General features: G+C 42.0%; 1 protein-coding gene across 1 annotated transcript in view; it reads left to right on the top strand.

The window, feature by feature from the left end:
• The window catches only part of LOC144723944 (gamma-aminobutyric acid receptor subunit beta-3-like), a 274,548-nt gene that overhangs the window by 232,839 nt on the left and 16,762 nt on the right, over positions 1 to 24,947 (top strand). Inside the window, exons 7-8 of the mRNA XM_078602729.1 lie at positions 3,419 to 3,571; positions 17,633 to 17,877. Coding sequence (XP_078458855.1) covers positions 3,419 to 3,571; positions 17,633 to 17,877 — 398 coding nt within the window. The remainder of the gene's footprint in view (positions 1 to 3,418; positions 3,572 to 17,632; positions 17,878 to 24,947) is intronic.

Genomic DNA, 24,947 nt, shown 5'->3' with positions numbered 1-24,947 from the left:
ACAAAGGCGGACGGGCGTGTCGTGCCAGATTCTCAACCCATAGTGTGTTGTGCTGGCCTTCATAGATGCTCTCTAACAGCACTCGCCCCAAGAGTCTGTGAAGGCTATACAGAGGATCTGTGTTTCTGTGTGTGAGTATAGAAATCCCATATGTTATAAATTTCTTACAGGTAACCTCTAAACACGTTTTCTCTACAGGATTCTCATTGCCTTCCTGGTGCGTGCCCAAGGTCAGCGCTAGGGGGATCTGGGGTGGACCCTGCTCCACCAAATGTCCCTTTGGGCCACTCAAGGTCACTGCCCTTAGCGGTGAATCACCATTACGGTGTGCCCCCACCCCACAATTGCGGGAGGAGCAGGAAGTGGCTCGTGGGTGTCGACGCAATGACTTGTGTTACTCTATTATGACGGGAGCATCGTGATAGATATTGGCTTTGATTATGTTTCTCTTTTCTATTTTTATTTATCTTCTTGGTTCTTTCGGTAAAGTCACGTAGAAGGGAAGTAATAAAATAATAAAGATAAAACATAATAAAATAATTCTCACGACGTTTCGGCCACAACACAAGCATCCGTCCTCAGGTGAAACCAGGTCTGTCGAGGCGACAGCGTCTGAATGAAACAGCACACGTGCTTGGAGCATATATAAGCTGGGTTGGAAGGGGGGGGGAAAGGGCGTCTTGACAAAATAATTTGCATATCAAGAGGAATTTAGCATATTTATGGGAAATGCAGGTATGTGATTAGTACTACTTATGTCCGTGAATTATGCAGGATTAGCAGCATCCAAGGGAGGGGATATGGGAAATGCAGGTATGTGAATTAGTGCTACTTTGCCCGTGCATTATGCAGGATTAGCAGCATCACAGGGAGGGGATAGGGGTAGCATTAATAAAGGGAAGAAGTGTTAATAGTATGTAGCTGCAGTAACTAAAACCACCACGTAAACAACTAAAGTATAAACTACATAGGATCATCATTATACTAAATATACTCTACAATAAGCTGAGTTACTATGGCAGTATATAGTACGGTGTAGACTCGTGTGATGTAAGAGAATAAAGTTTAGATAGAAGCATATTATATTTTTTACGGCATAGAATTGTAATGTATTACTTACTGTTAGTAACTCAGCTTATTGTAGAGTATATTTAGTATAATGATGATACTATGTAGTTTATACTTTAGTTGTTTACGTGGTGGTTTTAGTTACTGCAGCTACATACTATTAACACTTCTTCCCTTTATTAATGCTACCCCTATCCCCTCTCTGTGATGCTGCTAATCCTGCATAATGCACGGGCAAAGTAGCACTAATTCACATACCTGCATTTCCCATATCCCCTCCCTTGGATGCTGCTAATCCTGCATAATGCACGGACATAAGTAGTACTAATCACATACCTGCATTTCTCATAAATATGCTAAATTTCTCTTTATATGCAAATTATTTTGTCAAGACGCCCTTTCCCCCCCCCCCCCTTCCAACCCAGCTTAAATATATGCTCCAAGCACGTGTGCTGTTTCATTCAGACGCTGTCGCCTCGACAGACCTGGTTTCACCTGAGGACGGCTGCTTGCGTTGTGGCCGAAACGTCGTGAGAATTATTTTATTATGTTTTATTTGTATTATTTTATTACTTCCCTTCTACGTGACTTTACCGAAAGAACCAAGAAGATGAATCCCTACAGTCACGAAAGCTTTAAATCGAAATATTTTTATTTACTCAATGTTCTGGTCCATGCCTCAACGATGCTTAAATTAAAGTAATTGCTTAACAGTTTTTTTTTATAAGGTAGAGTTACTTAGAAAATATTTTAATAAGCTCCGTTGGCTTTGCCTAATGTGGAGTCATTCTAAGTGCGAGTGCTAGTGACTGGATACATTCACAGCCGAGGGGGGCTCCAGTGGATAGGGATACATTTTCAGTTCCCAAAAGGCCTGTGGAAATATCACTGAGCCTGACATCAGCACATCAGGTCTCATGGGGCTGACATAAAATATCTCAAAGTTGAAATGTGCCCTGGCTGCTACAAATTCGCAATGCTTAGACTGCGAAACCCGGGGGTGAAAAACAATTTTGGTAAAAATGGTAACTTTCCTTTTTTCACATTTGCATGTCTGAAAGTTGCAGTTTTTTTAAAGGCAATGTTATATAGCTCCAATGGCAATTAACACGTAGTGGCAAATCATTTGCATTAACTCTGCATTCCCATTTTTACACGGACAAAGATGTGTTGTTTTATTTATAGACCTGTACCGTTGTACAGGAATGTCATTGAAGCCTATACGACCGCACTTGCGTGGGCTTTTTGGAGATCCACTGCTGAATGAGGGCCTCACTACACCGTGCGGTTTGCAGGATATATTTTACCACATGTCAGCTTGTTGGGTAGTATTTGTTGGAGAAGGCAGGGAGGATAGATATGGGAACATTGAGTATAGTACAACAATGGAGTTTTAACCGCACTGCCCTCGACTGCCCAGACCTTATCGTTCTGCAGCCCTCCAATGACAACTTGTTTGTGCAAGGTGATTGCCGATCCAAACATCCTCCAGGCTCAATACTGCTTGGCAACATAAACATGATGAATACAAAATATCTCGGACAAAAAGTGGATTTTAAGGAACATACAAGATAGGGTCACAATTGCTTGATGAAAATCATATTGGTATTTGACAACATTACAGGATATGTGTACAAACGTAGTCGCTGGCTGACAAGCCAGCCATTGCAAAAAGGCTACATGTCGGTAAACGAGCGATGAAAAAAAGAAGCATCAGGAACAAAACAAGGACAGAGAGAATCAGAAACACATCATAGGATGCAGAACACAGGTGACAGAGCTCATTATCAGGCCAAAACTGTTCAAATGGAAATACAGAAGGTCCAATTTAAATGCGTAGCTTTCATCGAAATGCTCACGTTACATCCAGTTACAAAACTACTCGATAAGATGATGGGCAAACTTCACAAGTATAGCCCTCCTTAAGCTGAGTTTTGAGGCTCAGTTAATGGTTTTCTCAAGCACTTGCATAATATTGTATCATATTGTAACTCAATGTTGCAGCTTGAAGATGTGCTCGTGCAGCAGGAAGGCTGAAACAGTATTTGTAATTTTATCTTAAAACGTGCACATGTATATATTACAAGGACATATCAAAACATTTGATGTAATAAGTTGGTAACATTGTCAATTGAAATGAATGCATATGAAACAATGAACATTGTAAGTGAGGTTATTAGACTTGATTATGAATATAACTGAGAAAATTTATATTTGGATTTATATTACAACGTGATAAGTAAAGATTGCATGGTTTTGATTAATTTAAATGTTTTCAACAGTGTGAAATATTGTATCTCTCCGAAGGCTAAATAATGTAATGGTAATGTAAGTCTCTCTTCTTCTCCAGGTTCCTATCCCCGGCTTTCTCTCAGCTTCCGGCTAAAAAGGAACATTGGGTATTTCATCCTGCAAACTTATATGCCGTCAACACTCATCACAATCCTCTCCTGGGTCTCCTTTTGGATCAATTACGATGCCTCTGCTGCTAGAGTGGCCTTGGGTAAGGTTCTGTATTTGACGCAACAGCTGCTACCCCCATGCACACATGCACGCGCATGCAGGCACGCACGCCAGCGTCTTCGCATGGCCACTTTTTACGGCGCTACATTGTGCACGCTTGTTCACGCTACGTTCACGTAAGTGAAGCCAAGGACATCGCGCAGCCGTCAGGCCGTCATGGAGCTCCGAGGGTAAAATGTAACAACGGTGAAAAAATGTGCAGCCCTATTCGTCGCATGCTCACGCCAGCTGCTGGCGCAACGGTTTCCAGCAGAACGGTCAGGAGTAGGCCTCGAGTGCTTTCCACATCTATCCTGGGTCTGCCCTAGGTCTGCTCGGCTGTTAACGAGCGCCTGACTCGATTTGTGTACGTCAGCAGCTAGATGGCCTTTTGATGAATTTAGTAGGTGCTCATTAGCAACGCTTGCCCATGCAGCGTACGATGTCAAGCAGCGGTCTTTGTTTTTAATCAGTGCGTAATGACCCACGCTTTAATACTTGCGTGAAGTTGATGTTGTTCGTTAAAACTCCATACGGTAGCCAGAGGTGTGAGAGGTGTAGAAATAAGGACATCTGTACGACTCAAATGGTTCTCAGCTGCCATCTCTCGAGGCCATGTATGCAGGGAATGCGAGTCAATCAGTGCGGAAATGGGATGCGGCCACTATCTCCTTTGGTGCGCGCGCCGCTGTGGAAGCAGCAGCAATACTCATACGAACAGCCTCTCTCAAGTCCACGTGACAGACACAGGCATTACAGCAATCTTCCCTAGCAGGCTGGAGTTATACATTATTCTATGTAAATAGTAAACAGGTCACGCGGTATTGATTTAAACTTTACTCGACTACTTATCTCCCATAGATTGTAGAGGTATTTATTTTCTTTCACGTTTTTCGAGGAGCTGCAATGCCTACTTCTTGTTTGTTTAGTGTAGATGAACGACTGCACAATGATTTAAATAAATACAATCTCAGAACATCAAACACACAATCCGGCACTTTTCGGAACTGTTCCTCTTCCTATTCTGCAATGTTTCCACGTATGGGATGCGGCAGTGAACGTGGGCTGCTGCAGGAGGAATAGGTCTCATTCTGGGACCGGAACGTTTTTACATTTCTACCACTGGATTTCATACAAAGACGAAGGACACAATGTCATTGTGATCGATGCCGTTGATGCCTCTGAATCTTGTACGTACATACTGTGTTTTGAACTTCTTTCGTATCATACATAGCCAACCATGTTAATCTGACGTGCAGGATAAGGACAACAAACTAAACACAAAATCAGTTCTAAAGATATTAGTTATCGATCTAGATTTTAAAAGTCCATAACTCCAGTGACGTTTTTCTTCTTTCTGCCAAATGCCTCAATGTCTGGGTAACCCTTGATAGCCATCCATGAGGCTCTACGTCTCCCTGGTCATCGAGCAGAAGGCCTAGAGCCTGCAACGTTTCATGCTCATCCCGAGCAGCTATCCTGAGCATTCTTTAAGTTCACTGACCACGCACGAGGCGTGTTTTTGTTGTTGTTTTGATTGATCTTGTTTTGTATGGAGTGTTGAAATATTTCACGTGAACAGTGCTTTGTGATCTTTAGATGAAAGACAGAGTATAAACATGAATAATTGCTGTCATCCAGTTTGAACATGCACTTGTATTGCTTTGTCATTGTCGTACGTAAAAGCATTGCTGCTCTCTCAAACACTGGTATTTCAAATCCTTCCCTTGGTGTTTCTAGATCTCATTTTACCTCTGTCGTAAGATTTCTGAAGGCTTCAAATGTACCTCCACACATTTCTGAAATTGCCGACACAATCTGGGAGTTTTTGCCGTGTGAGCGTCCATCTGCACTTTTTTTTCCCGTTTATCCCCCAGCCTTGATCTCGATATAACACTGGTTTATTATCCGAGGTCATTTGTGCAGCCATGTACACCTTTGGCTTTCAAAACATATAAAACATGGCCTTCTTTGTTTTTCATGATCGTCATAATCTAAGTCTGAGCATTGCATCATGTCCCATTTAGTGCTGATGTCATCTGTCATAATTAAGCCATTGCCAATCGCAGGATTTCAATGGATAATATGAAAAGCTCATCGACAAAGAGTGCCTCCCAGTCTCAATGCGGATTGGAGGTTTTTCTGCTGTGCTCATGGTGGGGCTCCGCTTAATTGGACAATCTCTGTTACCCACTTAACTTCCCCACAGTGTGCCAATACAATGCACATTTGTATCAACCCTGGTGAGATGATGATATGAGTGTATCCCCTGGCCTGAAAGTCGCTAGGTTTTGCTTTTGAGTTAGAAACTGTCACAGTCTCTAATACATGTCATAGGCATCTGACAAAAACAAAAGTGGCAAGATATAACTGTGCATTGAGATGCTTAATTATATTATTAAGCGCAGCTTGATGTCTGGCATCCGTACCTCCTGTGTGAGCGCGTAATGGGCATTGCTTGGCTATGTGCTGAACTGATGGCAATTCATCACATTCGCGATCGGGTGACCCTTTTACTTTTGCAGTACCATGCAGTCAAACTGTCTGCCTTGACGCATTACGCTGTTGCCACGCACATGCTCTCACACAAGTACGATTACAGAAATGCACTCGCAGTTCTTGAAATAATGAACAAATATAGTCACGGTTCTTGCAATTATGCATGAAGAGAACACGTTGTGTGTATTGCAACCAATTAAAATACTCCGCAGGTTCATATTTGAAGCTTTTAACAGAGCCAATACATATTCTTGGGTCTTTTGGTAAAGTCACGTATATAGATACTATCAACGTAACTTTACCGAAAGACCCAAGAATATGAATTCCTGAAGTTACGAAAGCTTTAAGTTAAGAGCCAATACATTTTTTTATGGCTCAAAGTCTAATTGCAGAAAATACCAAAATGCCGAATCAGACACTCGTGAGGGTTTGAAATATATATTTGATTCTGATGACGAAACATGCTGTTTTGGCTCGGATATGATAGCGGTGGCTTTCTCCATATGCTACTACCAGAGCCTGAATAAGACACTGCGTCATCCATCGTTAATGCGCTGAGGCTCATCGTCAGCTGTTTTGGGAGACATAACCTAAAATATAATATGCAATTTTATTGACGTCCGAATTTTTTTCACCTGAAACTCTACCTAAGTGAAAATTAGTACTTGGAACGTCATTATTTGAAGAGGTCGTCACAGCCAAATCCACCGACGCCACCACATCTTGCCATTTCTTCAATCTGCCAGATCCTGCATCTGTTTAGCAATGAACACGTGACCTCCAAGCTCTGCTCTGACACTCCAGTGTCTGTCTCAGTAGCTTGCCCTTCTCCACCATGCCAACGTGCCAACGTGCCAGCATCAACCCAACCACAACTCCTGATTAAACTAACAACGCTCTCCTTGCATGTTATTTTTTACGAACGTTCACGTTTGCTTACCTACGTAAAATTCATCACTGCCTCTATGCACCGTGCACGTTTGTTTAAAAGTTTGGAAAGTGTTTAGTTTTGTTCAAAGTTACTTAGTTCATGTGCAGCTCTTTAACCTTAATATTTACACCCCATTAATCCTACCTCCAGCACACAAACTCTTAGCACAAATGTTGACTGTCCACTCTTCCAAAGTGTTTCGTGTAGTCCATCAAAAATAAAACAAGGCTCGAGTCTACCAACAATTAAATACGGTTATCAACCGTCGTGCGTCTGTGGTCTCAACCTGGTAAAAAATATGAATTACAAAGCCTTCTCACTCATATCAAGACGAGCCATTTCTAATCGCCATTGGCAGCCCTAAACATGTCATGATAAGTCATGAAAATTCCACATTTCTATTAAAGGATCAGTCTCTCTACAGGGCGGTCCAGATGTCTTGTGACCCCCCCCCCCCATTCATTGACCCCTAAAAACAGTCATTTGCATATTCATTTTTTTTTAAATAAACATTACTTTAGAAATACTACGTTTTAGATAAATAAATGAGTTCACAAGACATCTCGAGCACCCTGTACAAAGCAACCTCAGTCAAATGTTTTTTTTATCAACCCCAAAGGGATGATGCACCAAGTCGTTTATGACTCTACATTTAAACACAACATCCCATTTGCAAGCCGGACTCTCGATCACAGTGCCACATATCGCCGACACACAAAAAAAATCATCCACTGGCGGATTATTTTTTCCTTCATGCTGCTTAATCCAGCTCTGGGGGAGATACGTTACTGATGTCGATGGTGTGATTGACGTGCGTTAAACCCACTTTGCAGGGCATAAAGAAGAACCCTCGCATGTCAGTTTAGCAAACTTTATTGAAGTAACTCCTGAGGCGCTTCTGCCTTGGCATATTTTTTTGGAGCAGTCTGTTGGCTTGACGTGCTGCCCTCATTCCAGAAGGAGATTCAGATGGACAGTTCACCAATTACAAAAACATACAGCCTTCCAGACGTGGGAGCTGAACGATCAGTCCCACCATGCGCAAACTGGCAGCGCTGTGGAGCATGTCAGTCAACAGACTTTTTCGTAACGTATTTTAATTTGAGAAGTAACATAGCCAACAATTTGCTGTACAATGACATTTCATCTCTAAATAGTTTACAGCAATCTAGATTTTAAGTTTTCGTGACTGCAGGGATCTATACTCTTTGGTTCTTTCGGTAAAGTCACAGCAAATATGCGTGCCATGATGGTGACATGTTAACTACCTCGCCTGGTATACAGGAGGTCATGGGTTCGATCCTAACCCTGACGACTGTATGTTTGGACTTTGCGTGTCTCTCTCTCCGTGGTAACGTGGATTTTTCTCCGGGTCCTCTGGCTTTTCCCTACACATTTAGAATCAACATGCGTTTAGAGTAGTTGGCTGCTATACATTTACATGTGATATGCCACTCCGTTGAGCTATCATTTGTGGCCAGATCGCTTCTGAAAAATAGCTATATGGCTCAGTGGGCCTTACCTGATAAAAGAAACAGTTTAAGGTTAAGATTTTCCCAACAGACAATAACCGTAAATAGGGCTTTGAAATAATCGTGATGTGAAATTTATGCATTGACTGAATAAAATATCCCTAGAGATGCATTCAGATGTTCAAGCCCAATGGATGGGTGACATTGGACTTCATGCAGATATCTCTTATCTTCGAGACGCTAAATATATCCAAATGGAATAACCATGCATCAAATAATGATATATGTCACTGATACGATGGACATTGCTTCGTGTGATGTTTCACAGTGACATTAATCAATCTCATCCACTCAACCCCACGAGGCTGAGAATAGAGTGGAGGCAAAAAGGGCAAAAAACTTGTTTGGATGAATTTGAAAAAAGAGGTCTACCTGAGAATTACATAAACAAAGATCATTTTCACATGTGTTGCTCGATTGTGTTGCCTGTATTCTCCACAGTGATACGATTAGTATTAATAAATAATAATTCAAATGTATAATGTGCATTCCAACCTAGGATCCCAATGTGTTATATATTGATAACCTTGCATCGATCTAGGACCTATATTTAAACGGGAGGGGGGCCTTGTTTATAAACATGCGGCAGTTCTACCAGCATCGGTTCAAGAAAACCTGAATCTGCTGATGAGACACTGAATGTCAAAATACTGGTGCAGAATTAATTCTCCAGCCAGGAGTGGGTGAGACGGCCTACGTTCAGGGCTGCTGTTCGACCCCCCTTTCCGCGAGGGGTGAGCAATAGGAGATCCTAAAGAGGGCTGCTCCGTCCAGGTGCTAGACGACCATCTCATGACCGCCGCCTATATGCCGATCAGTGCCTAGATACTGCTGGATTCCACCAGTCCTGTGCCTGTCACCACTAGTCCATCGCCGCAGGGGATTTGGAAGGTTGTAACGACGTAATTCTCCAGGATAGAAGCCTGCGCGTGATTTCTTTTTATAACGCGGTGGAAACTGGTGCACCAACCGTGACCATACGATCTTGATGATCGGAACTAAGTCCGAGGCAACTCAAGATCTCCACCTTGTCGCAGCCTTGTCCACATCCACGAGCAATTGCGATCCAAATATCCTCTTTTCCACATAATCCACTGTCATTGAAGGCGTTGTCTTCAGCAGAGGTTCGTTCGCCGACCCATTTCAGGGTTAATGAATGGCCTTCCGTGGCTACTGTGTGGCCAGGGGGTACCCCAATCATACTTCACCCTGTCAAGCAATCGCCCTACTTGGGTTGTTGCCTGCTGCCCACGACAACGATGTGAGGTTGGACTTGCGGAGAGCTGAGCAGGGGGCGACCACCACCACCACCACCTTAAATATTGGCATGGCGTGGGTTTCCTCTGGGTTCTCTGCTTCCTCCCATAGCTAAAACAGAAATGCAACGAGGGCTTGGTGTTGACCAAACATCCCAATGAATGAAAAGTTACCTTCAAATTACTTCAATGGGGGTCACACACGGCAGCAGCAACATCGCCACCAAATCCAACCACTTGGCAGGACTCTCCCAAAACAATTATTGGGACTCATTAAGGTTTTCCTGTGTAAACAAAGATAATTCATTAAATAGATTACTTATTCAAAAGTTTCACTGTTTCTTGTTTAGATGCGTGGTGCCCATACACCATGTTTTGTTAAACACTACGTTTGATTAATTTACACAATAAAAAAATAAGGGACAATGAAAATGGCGACTACGAAGTGTTGCATGCTCCAGGCGTGCACTCAGCGTCTTCTGTTTTGCACGTGTGTGCAACGCCGTGGGAACATTCGACTTTTTTTTATTTGCAGAAAAATGTATCACGTTTCACTAAAGCACGTATTTACAGCTTTCACGTAAATCAGTAATTTGAACAATATTGCCACGTGTAGCCAGTTTGGCCAAAGCAGCGTCTACGATTGGTCCAATTTGTGAACTGTCAGCAAGAGTGGGATTTACACGCTCCTAGCGTGGATACACCGGCGTTCCTGTTGTCCTCTCTTTGTGCAGTGGCTCCTGACGTTGGTGTTTATGAAAGTGTCGTGGCACTCGTGCCTGTGCAGGTTGACGTTGCTTTGCTCATAGATTCCTAACCAAGCCTTGGTGCGAAGCATACACACACAAAACAGACAAGTGCCGTTTGCCGCCAGCCTGCAACTGTGCGAGAGGTGTGAAGGTCAATTTAGTGGAGCATAGATTCTCGAGCCATTGATGGAAATGGGGCCTCTGACGACTGCAAAAAGCAAACGCAGCAGAACAGCGATAGAAGTTTAATCTGCAGATGTATTTATATTTTTTGTTCTTGTATGTGTAGTGACATTGAATGAGTCACTGTAGCGCGTGCCATTGGGAGATTGGTAGACAAAAGAATTAGGGGCAACAGCCCGTTCTACCAGTTGGACCAGGGGGCAAGGCACGGAGTCCTCTGGGGGATCCAAAAGGGTGCATGGCAGAGGCCTGAGCCTGGCCACGTTAGGCAGGATATAAGGCGAGCTCCGACTCACAGTCGGGGCTGCTGCGATCTGAAATGGAACTCGTCGTGCTGTCGCCGTTGTGATATTCGCCTTCTTCAAGCTTTGGGTCTGGCAGCAATGTTGGCTGTCCCGACCCGGTGTGTGGTTATCCCCTAAGGCTGTGAAGGCCGGAATAAAAGCGAGAGAGTTCCTCCTACTAGCGTCTGTGAATTGGCACACTATATATGCACGTGTGTATGTTGAACTTCTTTCGCACCGTGCGTAGCCAACCGTGCTAATCGGAGGTGTGGGGGAAGGATAACAACACTAAACACATAACTTTTATTGTAATTAAATTATACGTATTTAGTTTCGTTCGTTTCTCAGTCCGCTTGTCCTGGTGAGGGTTGTGGCAGCAGCATGTTGAGTAGGGTGGTTTGCAATTGCTAAATATTTACAACACAATCTGCAAAAGCACTTTCAATATACACACTTTGTATTACTATGTTGCGCAATATAATTTGATGAATGAAGTCCTATTTTTTAAAATCATTTTCATTCGTTTTATTTTCAACTTGAAACTTTACATTTATAAGAAAATGATTGCGTTCTATGCAATTTATTCAGAGTTTGAAATAAATCACACATTTTAAATTCGTGAACTTCCAAAATTCCAATAACATATCGGAATAACATTTTGTTGTGCTGGTGGAAATTTGAATAATTGAACGCAACATCACAGCCATAAAATCTTGCGTTCATTCTAAGGCCACATTCCCTGTTCCCCATATTTCATGATTGTATACAATATTTTCAGCAATACGATTGGATGACAATTTGTGGGTGTGGGAAATAGTTATGGGTGAGTTCATTATGTTGTAAATTCATTCCGTGCACGCTTCTGATGGCACCTTTAAAGTTACGTGTAAGGCGCTCTCTAATCTTCAATTATGTGGTTCATTTGCGTTATTTAATGCCGGTGCAGGACTCTGTTTTGGCATTAAAACGGGTAAAGGTGACTCCCTCCAATCGCTGATGATTATATGTCGACCCAAACCTGCTAGTAAACGATGATCTACACAACGTCCACGGCTGATGTAAATTCCAGCATTCATAGAGCGTGGGACAACTTGTGGCATTCGAGCAGCATGTCCAACACATGGCTCATCAGTGAGCCCGCCCACCAGACTGGTCGGCTTCTACCACACACAGCTCATCGGTGAGCCCACCATCTTTATCGTCAACAGAAGAAATGGGTAGCCCTTCACTGGATCCCCCCAAACCACCTCCCTGACCCGCGTAGCGTGGGGAGGCCAGTATTCAGCAGTGGATTGACAAAAGGGCTGTACAAATATAAACATGCTAGAGTGCTTGTCTGGTGGAAAATGGTCCCCACCATAGCAATGTGGAATTCCCTCCACTGGCTGTGAACTGCCATTGTAGCTCAAGTGCTGTTTAATGCCCGCGTGAACACAGTGGCACACTAGCTCCAGTAAACGTATGCAGTGTACATGTTACTAAATATTTAATGTTGGCAAAATTAACAATTTTTACATCGAAATTTATAAACCTGTAATAGAAGATAATGTATAATTCGTGACCTAAATATAATGTATTGCACGATAATGATATTTCTGCAAAGCTTGTGGAAATGCCTGCATTCTCACAACACAGGTACTTGTCAAACTAAATACCTACAAATAGTGCATTTTATTACTGTAGTCAAAGGTGTAAATGAGCGTAATGTACATACAGCCTGCTGCTGCTGGCAGTGATGCCTTGTGCTCATCAAGATCAGCAGCAGAAACAGCATCCAGCAGCCGTTACCACCGTACAGGTCACCCGCCTGCACGGTCAACCACCAAACCACCAAGTGGAGAATGGGAGATCTGTGAACCGAATTATTTCTGAAAGTTGGGGGGGGGGATACTCAACAAAGTGAGCTGTAAGTGCAGCCAAAAGGAGCCACGAGAAGGAAACAGGAAGACAACGTGAACAATCTGACTACTGACAATAATAATCAGTGCTGTGACGAAGACAGCCATTGCCCCAGACATCAGCACGTCGTTATATTCCATCCACCCTTTTTAAAGCAGTATTATTGATCAATGGCTTTTGGGTTTTTTGTGAACTGGAAATAATAAATGTGAATTATTTTATTCAGGCTCCCTTAGAGCGGACGGAATACAACTGTAACCTTATCTCTAATGATGTTTAATGCATGTATAATGGATGCTCACAATTCACTGTGAGTCTCTTATGAAGACATTTTCCTTGTGTTTTGTGCTGGAAATTGATCTCGCTTATGAATAATGTCAATGCAATTCGCCTGCGCTAAGTCATTTCACTGTTGTTGTAGATGAGACTGTTTTTGTCTATTTCACTGATGGATTTTACGTTGTGTTTTTCACACTTCTTCATAAAACACTGTACAATTGTTTTTGTTCCTGGCTAGTAAGTGTTATTTCTTAATTGCTTATGCCTCAAAAGTACAGAAAATGGCTATTACTTCCCACAAACTTTGCTTTTGTGACCAGCACATTGATATTTTGAAATGTACCTATTTTCCAGAACATTCCAAATAGATTCAGTGCTGAGTAAACTTGGAGTAACTTCTTGAACATTCTAGAACTTTCCTGCAATATAAATAGTAGTATAAATACAGGGGCCTTAAGCCCACCAGTTCAGTTTTGTTCCGTTTGCCTAAGTGGATAGAACTGCTTTTTGTGGTTAAGTTTGTTGTCCTTCCCCCGCTCCTCCGATGAGCACGGCTGGCTACTCACGGTGCAAAATGAGTTCAACACACTCACCCCTGCATAAGATGCGGAATCTCCACCACTTGCTCAAGGTTGTAAATGGAAGATGAGCACTGGCTCAATGCTCACTTGATGAGGACATCACTTTGACGAGCTTTTCACATGTCTGAATCATTTGAGTCTGAATAATCTTTCTCTGTGCATGGGCAGTCCTAACACAGTAGTCCAAATCATACGTTGAGTCTGAGCCAGTTTTGCGGCACACTTTAAACATTGTTGATCCAACGAGTGCGTATTCATGATGGACTGGACTCGTATATGACTACGCAACAACATATGTTCATACTTACTGTGGTGGGGAACCAGCCTCTGTGGCAGGAATAGTAATATTTTATTGTAATAATTAATATGATTAAATCAGAATTTACGTAACTTTGGTTTATGCTAAAACGATTGTAAATCCATACGAGTGGCGCTGTGACGTCACAAATCCCGGGTGACGGTCAACTCAGCTGATAATTTATCACGGAGTAATAACAGTAGTAGGAAGCTTTCGCGACCAATATTATCCATAATAGATGGGGTTTTTGGGGTTAGAAATATAAATGTGTCGTTAAATCCACCACCATCCGACACAGCCAATGTGTAAGGTTTGTTAAGTAAACAAAATGTACCAATTCATTACAATTCAGCACGCCGGTGTGTTAGAGAGTAAACCCATATCATTTACAATTCAAGTACCGTGACGTTTCGCCGGCAAATTACAACTGGCTTAATCAGCGGATCATGCCTGTGAAGTTTAGAACTCTGCTGTTTGCTGACGAATGTGAACAGTAGTTGCTCTGTTGAGCGACTGGCCTCCAACATATCACTGTGGAATTTCCACCACTTTTTGAGGGCATCCAACATGTGAACGCTTGCCCCGAATGCACCTTTAAGGAAGGAGTGATTTTATTACCTGTGCTTTCACAAATATACTTGGTGTAATGTTTTATATAGTTAGGTCAATAAAGCCCAATTAGGCCAATTCACAAGGAGTCTATTTATAAATTTTCATAGAAAATCTCTGCCGTTGGAAGTTTTCCACGCAAAATGATCCCTTGCACTCTATTAATGAGCGAAATTTCTCACAAATCTGCCATTGAGAATGGGTGTGATAATATTTTGCATTTGATCCAGCAGCCAATCAGAATCTCGGTGAGGGGCGAGAGTATTCCAGCTCTGCAGTCATGACATCGGGATGCAAGCCCTAACCAATGATGCAATCAGACTTCCATCTCACACACATCTAAATGTAAGAGGCCACATGGAAATGAAACCGAAGAAGAGCATGACAGATTGTTCAATCGGAATGTTAGCCTAATTAGAGAGCATGATGGAACCAAAATGCATAATAGAATTATCAAATCAGTAGCTCTCAACAACTATATTCATGGAATGGGAGTACTACAATCATAGAGATGGGCCTATAATGTCAGTGGACGAATGACTGCAGTGATGTGGTCGGTGAGTTATCACCGATATTTTGTTTGCCTTTGAACTACTGTGGATCACGTCGAGCTCTGCCAAGGGAAGTGCTCGCAGTACCATCCCAGAACAGAAGAAACCTCTACGACGTGAAATGCTCTTAACCTTTACGTAGGGCCAGTAGATGCTTCAGCGATACAGATCTTGGCACAACCATATTTGAGCTTCCTCAGAACATATGGCACACATGGTAAGGCTTACAGGAAAGGTCATAAGTAGTGTATTGGTAGCAACCTTCATCTGGACAGATTCAGACCATGCTTGACAAAGCAATACAACAATGCAATGTCACCCCATCTCAACTTATCGCGTGCTGGCAATGGTGCAGCATTTTGCTATCATTGACCACGATTTATATCAACATTTAAGTAATACGGTGATACAAAGACATGTGTTTAATCTTACAAATTACCAAGCAAATGTGCGCGTTTAATATTATTGTCTGCAGCTTGTGCCTTATCTTATCAGTTGGGGTCCAGATTTTGTACATGTGTCTGATGTTCAGCAACTGCTGGAGATGGGCAACGCGTACTGAATTAGCTTTCGCTACGATTCACAACGCACTGCAGAAACTAGATGCCCAAAAGCATCGCTCCGAATTCTGAGTTTTTTATGCTATTTAAAATTGTCTACTCGAGCATTACATCATAATGTGTAAAGCAGGTACCGTAAGTATTTCCAATGGATCTTTGTTCGCAACATCTCAGTTGGAGACGCGTAGGTAGCACGGCACCATTAGGCCATGCTATCGCCACTTGTTTACAAAATCCAGAGAAAGATCGTCACCTGTTTGCCAGCGTATCATCAACATGAAAAATCTATAATAGTAAAGCTCCATTCTAAACTATTAACATCTGCAAAAGGGTGAGCTCGTGAGGATCTCTCACCATCTGTAGTACCAATCATCGACATACATCAAACCACCTGCACATCATGGTGGACAGTGCTCAATTTGCCTCCGCTGTTTCACATCTCACTCATGAGTGACTGAAACATGTATTTTACTGCCTTTCCCGGTCCTTTACTTTATGGTACTACTAGGCTATATTTTTTTTATTTTACCAGGTAAGGCCCTCTGAGCTATATAGCTCATTTTCAGAAGAGACCTGGCTACAAATGATAGATAAATGAAGTGGCTTATCATCATCACGTGGGAATGTATAGCAGCCAAATACTCTTTTTATTTTACCAGGTAAGGCCCTCTGAGCTATATAGCTCATTTTCAGAAGAGACCTGGCTACAAATGATAGATAAATGAAGTGGCTTATCATCATCACGTGGGAATGTATAGCAGCCAAATACTCTAAACGCGTGACATTGATTCTAAATGTAGAGGGGTACACCGGAGGACACAGAGAAAAATCCATCCAATCACAGGGAGCCCATGCAAACTCCAAATATGCAGCAGGTGGCAGGGTCGGGATCGAATCCACGACCTCCTGAATACCAAGTGAGGTAGCAGTAGTAACATCTCGCCATGAAATGCCCTTGAGCCACAACCCGCTTCCGAACATCACTCTCGCCATATGCAGATGCACCTGTACAAGGCTCACTATTTGAGCACTGCTTGATGTTCCAATGGCACTTCTATTTTAGCCACATTGGGTTCGACTGCAGCAGCTCGAAGTGAAATCACACGGAGCTGTGGTGCAATAGCCCTTAGAGTGATTGGCTACGCAAAGGTGATTGTCTGTGCACGTGTCTGTCGGCACAGTTCACTTTGCTAAATACTTTTAATTGAAAGACGAAGTGAGTATCTGCTCAGATGAGCATTGGGTGGTGGTGCTCACCTCTTGTTTACAGCCCTGAGCCGGTGGTGGGGATTCAGTTGATTGAAGCAGAAGTTTCTGTCGGTAGGGAAACCAATTCCACATTGTGCATGCACCTTGCTCGTTGTGTTTCGTGCCTCGCTATCTTTCGTTGGCATTTCCCCAAACCACCCCTGCAAAAGAGATGTCCATCTGGGTGAGGTTTTGTCCGATTAAGTAATGTTTGCCTGCATTTTTTAAGAAGGGTTCCTGGGGATCACTAACAAAGATACATGCCTTCAACTTTATACATTTTATTTACAGCCTAAATAAGAGTTAAGAGAACCTCTGCAATAGCGATCCTGCTTTGAATGAATGTAGGTTTGGTTGGCTATCTGTAAGTCACTTGGCCACAGCCACTGGAAAAAACATTTATTGCGCATCACAGTGTCGAAGACAATACAGAGAGACCATCATCATGACGCGAAACGGGTTAAGATGAGTAAACGCTAAGAATGTATCTTCTCGTAATTTGGCATTTCCACCACCACCACCACAACCATTGGCCCTCAGGGGCCACCCAGAAGTTGCTTCCATCAAATCCTGCTTTCCGACGGGCGTTTTATCGGCGTGCAGGCATCACCACGGTGCTCACCATGACCACGATCTCGACTCACCTGCGCGAGACGCTGCCCAAGATCCCCTACGTCAAGGCCATCGACATCTACCTCATGGGCTGCTTCTGCTTCGTCTTCCTGGCGCTGCTTGAGTACGCGCTCGTCAACTACATCTTCTTCGGCAGGGGGCCCCAGCTCCAGAAGAAGGCGGAGAGGGCGGCCGCCAAGGAACACAACGAGCGCATTCGGGCCGAGGCCACGGCGGTGAGCCACGCTGCACACACCACTTAGATTTTAATCTAAGCATATGGAGCCTCCATTTGAACATGTAAAATCAATTGTATGAATTCAACATTGTAACCAGATGGCATGTTCATGCCCTCTTGCATTTGAGCCAATCGTGTCTTTTCCACTTGTGAGGTTAAAGTGATTCATGCTCAAATTATCATTGAGCTGGTGATGGTAATTCTACATTCCTATGGCAGCCCAAGTATTTGATTACCCTGTTGATACATCGTAGCAGCCATGACGAACATTGTCCACATGACCATCTGAATCCAAGTCAACACTTGTTGAGTTAATTTGATATGTAGGTTTTCACCACTCGCATTACGATCCGTGATTAGTTGTTTGGGTTAGATCGTGTGTGAGTAGATTAGAGCAGTGCAACCCTCCTCCACCCAAATCAGCCAAACAAATCAACTTGTCACAAGAACGAATATGCCAATTGATATGTTTTGCAGCAAACCGGTATGTTGAAAAGGAAGCATAATTGTATACAAATTGTGCTCACTTTCTCAACAAGCAGTTGATAATGCAAACTTACGCAGGTTTATGAATACAAACTGGGTTAAACAGGAGCAATTATTTTCGGGTGAGGGATATACAGTACTGAGACAGCAAGTATTGCTGCCTCTGATGTAGGCCAATCAGTTTTCAAAACGATGCATCATATATTATTAGAGCATGTTTGTGTGCATGTTTTACCATAAGTACGTGTGGTTGATGCACACTTGATTCCTTGCAAAATGTATATATTTGGTGTTTGAACATCATAAAACCTATGTTATTGCCACAAAAGGGTAAAACCCATTCTTATTTTTGCTATACTTTGATACTGATAACAACAACTAAAAAGTCCCATAGATATTGCTGCTGAATTTGTACACAAACGCAGCGATAGCCTCGCTTGCTACGAGCCACAGGGGGGATGTTGCAGCTCATGCAGTGCCTCGTGCTTGATTGGCTCAAATGCAGCCGCAGGTCTCTTGCCAGGGTGCCCACGCGTTGGTTAGTTATGAATCCCAGTTTTCTGCAACCAAAAACCTTCCCATTATTACAGGGCGGGGTTTGAGTTTTCACGTTCAGCGTGGGGGCCTTTTCGTTTACTGCGCGTCAAAAAATAAAGAAAGAGGAGTTGATGGAAGTAATCAAGAATGGATATAGTCTGAGCACGGTTATGGCTGTTATTTGACATTCTGTAGAAGGACTGCGTTTCATTTGAAGAAAATATAAATTGGATTTTGAGTTCAGGTTAGGATTATGGTCACAACCCCAAAATGGCTCTTTAATCATTGCTATCCTAAACTATAGCCAATGTTTTGTGTCCCAGTGGATACTTCCATAATGCAAACTGAATAATAACATCTAACCTGTGGAGTCTGACGATAGGGAAGCTTGACAAATAATAGGTGGGGTGTGTGTGTGTGTGTCAGAAAAGAACACGGAGCATTGGAGCAGTATTGAATTATTTGCTGCACCTATATAGGTTTTTGGCTGTGGTTGAGAGATTGCTTTAGGTTATCGAGATTGCCCACACATGTGAATGCATCTGTTGTAAATCCCAGGATGACGAGCTGACTCGGCAATGCAGACAAGTAAACCCAGACTGGCTCTGTTTTTCAAATCAATGCAGGCTTTAATTAATTGTTTTTTGCATCCTGGTGCACCGTTATGTCCTCCCAGTTCTATTGACAGTGGCCAATATATTGAATGCCACCCTAAGTGATACGTGTAATGTAACATTTCCCAACATTAACCTCGGTGTATTGTATAGACCATGCATGCAGCCGATATTACCTCTGCATCAGGAAGGCCCTATGCATAATCGCATATGTACCCAACCTACTATTGAAGCAGCTGCAAGGGCTAAACCAATAATCACTGTTTTCTATATTAACATGACACTGCTATTTCTAAATGCCAAGGGAACACATGTTGAGCATTCATTGTTGATATTTGCATGTGATGGACAGGCTGACCTTTGCATGTTTTGTATTTCTTGCTGTCCCTGTCCCCTCTCACAACTCTCACTCCACTCTATGTTTTCCCCACCCTTCTGCACAACACCACAATTAGTATCGAAAACCAATAGCCACCTCTGGAGTTATTTTGATATTCCTGCCGGTACCGCTAGTGAGTTGTTATGCTGCATTCCCCCTGGATGTGACTGACACCTTGGCTCTGTAGAAACCCAGTAGGAGCATGGCAGTGGAATTGCGAATTGCATTTTTAGAAGATTACTTTACTCCTGTTTGCACTGCAGCAGCAACAGAAAAGAGCGCAGTGCGACAGAGATTGAAATGCGCCTGATCAGACGCTGCATCTCACTTCATTAGTGACATGGCACGAACGTCAAGGCATTACGATTGCTAATGACCACAGCGAAAGCATCGGTGCTTAAGTTGCTAATATTAATGCTGAACTTGCGGGGATATTTTATGAATGTGCATATCTAAAAAGCACCATAAACATATTAAAATGTAATCCCTTTTTAAAATCAACAAAATACCGCAATTTATAAATAACTACTGTATTAATAACTGTCGACTCAAAATTCACAACAAATACAGTATTGTATTATCAAATTTACACACATAGCTATTATGCCAGCCTATGTCACTTATATACGAACAGCGTTCTAAATACAATCCAATAACAAGCTCATGCCACGTTGTCATGAAATTCTATTGAACTGGCATATAATGACTCAAGAAGTAAGATCATATTTTGGTGCATAGAGTCTTCCTTATGTATTATATTCTATAAATGCACGGGTGGGTGATTTGACTATGACACTATTGCAAATGGAATTTGCATGTAATATAACAGTATTGCATATTGCTCCATACGAAGGTTTGCATCACACCATAGACCTGTAACAGAATAATCCCGAATGAGGTGAGATAAGCATTATTGTAGCAACATTGATATTCCACGGGTCTTGATAATCATCATCTCTACTGTCAATTAAACACGAATAAGCATATTAATCAGATTGTTATCCCCGCTTTACGTTATTAGTTCTTTGACATCCACTTCCTAACAGGCAGTAGATTGTGGTGATTAATGACATTACAGAACAGACATGAATGTAACTGTTTGACTCACAGAAATCCGGATTAGTAGATTTAGTTCTTTGACCACTTGGCTCTTAAGATATGTTAATTTCCTTGGCAAATTTCTAATAGAGAATTCGACTTCAATTACTCTTACAGGCTTCACCATACCCCTCTATGATGGTAGTGTCTTGACTAAAGCAGTGCCTTGGAACCACAGTTCATTGTTGCCTGGATAATAGCAAATATAGCAACATGGATAAGCTGCTACTCACAATAAGAACACTTTGTAGTCAAAGAAAAATTGGGGCATAGATGTATTTCTATCGATCTCCATTGTCACTCGTGACCCTGCACAGTTATAGATGATGCACAATGAAAGTTCCAGATGATGTTACCCTCATATGTTTAAGCCCTCTTCCGATAATGTTGTGTTTCCTTCAGGTTTGAAACAACATCAGTCTCTTCATCGCAGCTGCTGTTGCATATATTACAATGATTGTCATAATTCATTACTCAATCATGGGTTTTTTTGATTGGCCTAATTGCCTGTGCTGCAACTTTCACTCGTTCCTGAAACAGCACGTCTCAAATCATCATGGCATAGAAATAGGTCGCAATTCATTATTAATGTTTCCTATCAGCTTCAAAAGTTTAAATGTAAGATTAATATAAATGATATAAGTTATACATTTTAAATGTTTGCACAGTATACATGTTTGCTATGTTCGTATTAATTTATTCCCTGGACACCTTTTGCAAACGAAATGTTCCATCTCAAGGAATGTTCCGGTTGAAATACTTTAATAATTAAAATAAAACATGTTAGGAATATTACACTTGGGCGAACACATCATTTCTTGCACAGTCAGCCCAACCGAAGCAAGGCCAAATCTTCATGGGATGATAGATATTTAAATTTACCCCAGCCACACTGGGATTGCTCTGCTCTATTTTAACCCTGGCTATTACCCATGAAAGCAAGCGATTTCATGCCAAGGTATTGGCCGTGTTAGGTAAACATGAAGCAAGACACCCTCCAGAATTGCAATGGTAGATGTCTTCACATCAGGGCATCTGTAACCACGGCCACTCTGTATCCAATGTAGCTATGAACGTTGGAATGCATTCTTTTTTGTCATATTTCTAAAAAGCGAAGTAATTCATATATGCGTGGATCTTTTTTTTACATGCCGTTTGTGTGATGAAATTGTTCGAATGGGAGAAGCAGTGCAGGCATAAGCATACTGCGCAATTATCTGACAATCGACGTTTAATTGGAATCTCCACCTGGCATGGGTCTCCCACTATATTAAATCCGCGTAAAATTAGTGCCTACTGCGTGATGTCAACATTATCACTCAGAACATAAAAACAAATACTGTGATTGTGGTCCTCATCACAATGATTTGCTGTGCAATGTACTGCGCTGTTAAGTAGGTACCGGTGATTTTTCTACCGTAATATATCTTTTGACGGTGTGCGTGTATCGGTACTTTTTATTTATTTACACGTATTTAATTCCCATGTGTAAAAGGAACATTATTTACGTAATGCTCATTTATAACATGCAGCAACCCTAGCTTCTGAAAACACATTGAAATCGCAAGGACAGAATGCTGTTAACCACAATTACTAATTATTAGTCCTATAACTAATAGTAATATAATAATTACACAGAAAATATATTCAAAAAAGTTTGGCTGCTTTTCATATTTTAATGCAATTTTAACCAGCACCCATATGTTTAATTGCTGTTTACAAAACAAAGCTGCCATCACGCCATATTGTGGAACATTTTCATTATTCATGCATTAACTGGGGAGTTACCAAATGAATCATTAAATCTTTTTTTTATTACTCAACATCTAAACAAACATGACTTTAAAAAAAGCCGTACTGATGAGAAAAATCAAAACATTGTGATGCCTAAGCATGAAGGCACTTTGCTCGACGGTTTGGCTCCCGCATTCTGATGAAGTCATCGCGACAAAGGGAGATCGTCTACTGTGAACTGGTCACTTTGGATGACCCTATGACATTTACCAAATTTTACAATTGTATATCCGTATCATAGGCTACGTTTACAGATTTAAAAACTTAATTTGGAGCTTTCGTGACTGCAGGAATTACTCTTTGGTTCTTTCGGTAAAGTCACGTATAAAGAGAAAATACTAAATTAAATAATAGCATACGACGTTTCGATTGCAACACAAGCAATCATCATCAAGTATAAATGAAATAGAAATAAACCTAGTCTACTTAGAAATATAATGCAATACAACACAGAGAGTCGGCTAACATAACAGTCAACACCCTACCTGGTTGATTACGTTCTTACAGAGAATGCTAAATTTGAGAGAGTTATAAAACACAGAAACGGAGACATATAGACAGATATATAAGCAGAGAGAGATTACACACGACACAGAGGCGTGGTTTCTCTGTGTGCCTATGTACGTTTACACATTTCAAAATGACCTGCAATTGAAGAGGATGAAATTAACAATTGTCCCCCATAAATTGTACAACCTGAGCCTCTTTTCAAATGTACGGAATGAATAGCAATGGATGTTGGAAGAAGACACTACATATTTCAATCAAAAAATTTCGAACAAATATTTTCGTTAGCTACAATCTAGACGTAGTTTATATTGTCATATCTGTAGCATGTAACAATGAAACACATTTTATCAAGATAAATATTGTTTTCATAAAAATGTAGATTATCATTTTGCTTTAAAGTGTCTATGATGTGGATAAGCTGTCAATCATAGGTGAAGGAGAAAATAACGGTGTTTAGCTGGCGTTGTGCTCTCGATTTTTGTGTTAATCAGAAAAAAATCTGAAAAATGTAGGCCCACCCATGCCATTGTAGATGATGAAATGTTTCGTTGGTATTTCGGTTGATCTAAAACACCCTGAAGTGACGATACGAATATGACATCTCTTCTGCGCTTTTTTTTCCAAGAGTCGAGTGACGTCACCTCTGCAAAGCGAGAAGGTGCATTTCGTGAGTGCAGAGTGGAGACGGTCTAAACGAGCTCCAAGATCTCCCTTAAAAAGCTGAAATTTTTAAAAGTACCTTGAATCCAAACACCCATTGCTAATTCTCAGCAGCCGTTCATTGAATTGTTCATCCACTTGTGAGGTCCGAGCCTCGAGCAGGTCGAGCGCGGTGGGTGGGAGTCTTGAGAGTGAGTTAGCGTCACAGCTCCTGATTCTGTTGACACCGGATTTTTTTGTTTGTTACAGCAGCATATGGGGTAACAGGTGAGGTTTGGGGTTCTTGCACGTAAGAGGGAATAATTTATGATTTATATAATAGAAAAAAAAGCGAACTCTGCGTTCTCAGCACCATTTGTGCCCACAGAAAGATTGGACGTCACAGTTTGTTTGGTGCCAGGACTGACGGCTGAGATTTTATGTGGCCCTTTACAAATGAAAGTGGATTATATAACTACGTATTTTCCCCACTGCCCTGCTCAGCCTGAGACGGCAGTTTCATGCTCACCGGGAGCAGTGGTGAACACGGGATATGTGGAGGGACATGGCGGGCAGAACGGCTCCCCACGGACTAGGGCCCGTTCAAGCATTGGACCGGATTATTGCGAGAGGCACTACTGACTTTAAGATTTGAATATCGATGTTATTTGACAGGAGAGAGGCTTAACATGCATGAATCCAATCGTCACGGATTTCATACAGCATGTACATCAATTATGTGTTATAGTGTATGTCAGATCAGACGATATTTTTGTTCATAGCCGGGCTTGGGCTTTCCCCAAGTCAGCTCCATCTAAAGTGAATGTCTCACGTTGAGTGTGACCATCAACACTGAAGTGAAAAAAGGTGGCTGTCTGAGTGTGATTTGGGCACGCCATCGCCGCCATGCGTGACAGTCCCTACAACCCCGAATGGCAAATGGGGGTGGGGGGGGGTGTCTGTGTGTATGAGCGAAATAGAAAGAACTGGGACATCGTACAGTGGAAGTGA

Source organism: Lampetra planeri, chromosome 19 (genome assembly GCF_965212315.1).
Source record: "Lampetra planeri chromosome 19, kcLamPlan1.2.h2, whole genome shotgun sequence".
In the NCBI taxonomy this organism is placed as follows: domain Eukaryota; kingdom Metazoa; phylum Chordata; class Hyperoartia; order Petromyzontiformes; family Petromyzontidae; genus Lampetra; species Lampetra planeri.
The sequence above is the reverse complement of the archived record's forward strand: the minus strand, read 5'-3'. Positions and strand labels throughout refer to the sequence as shown.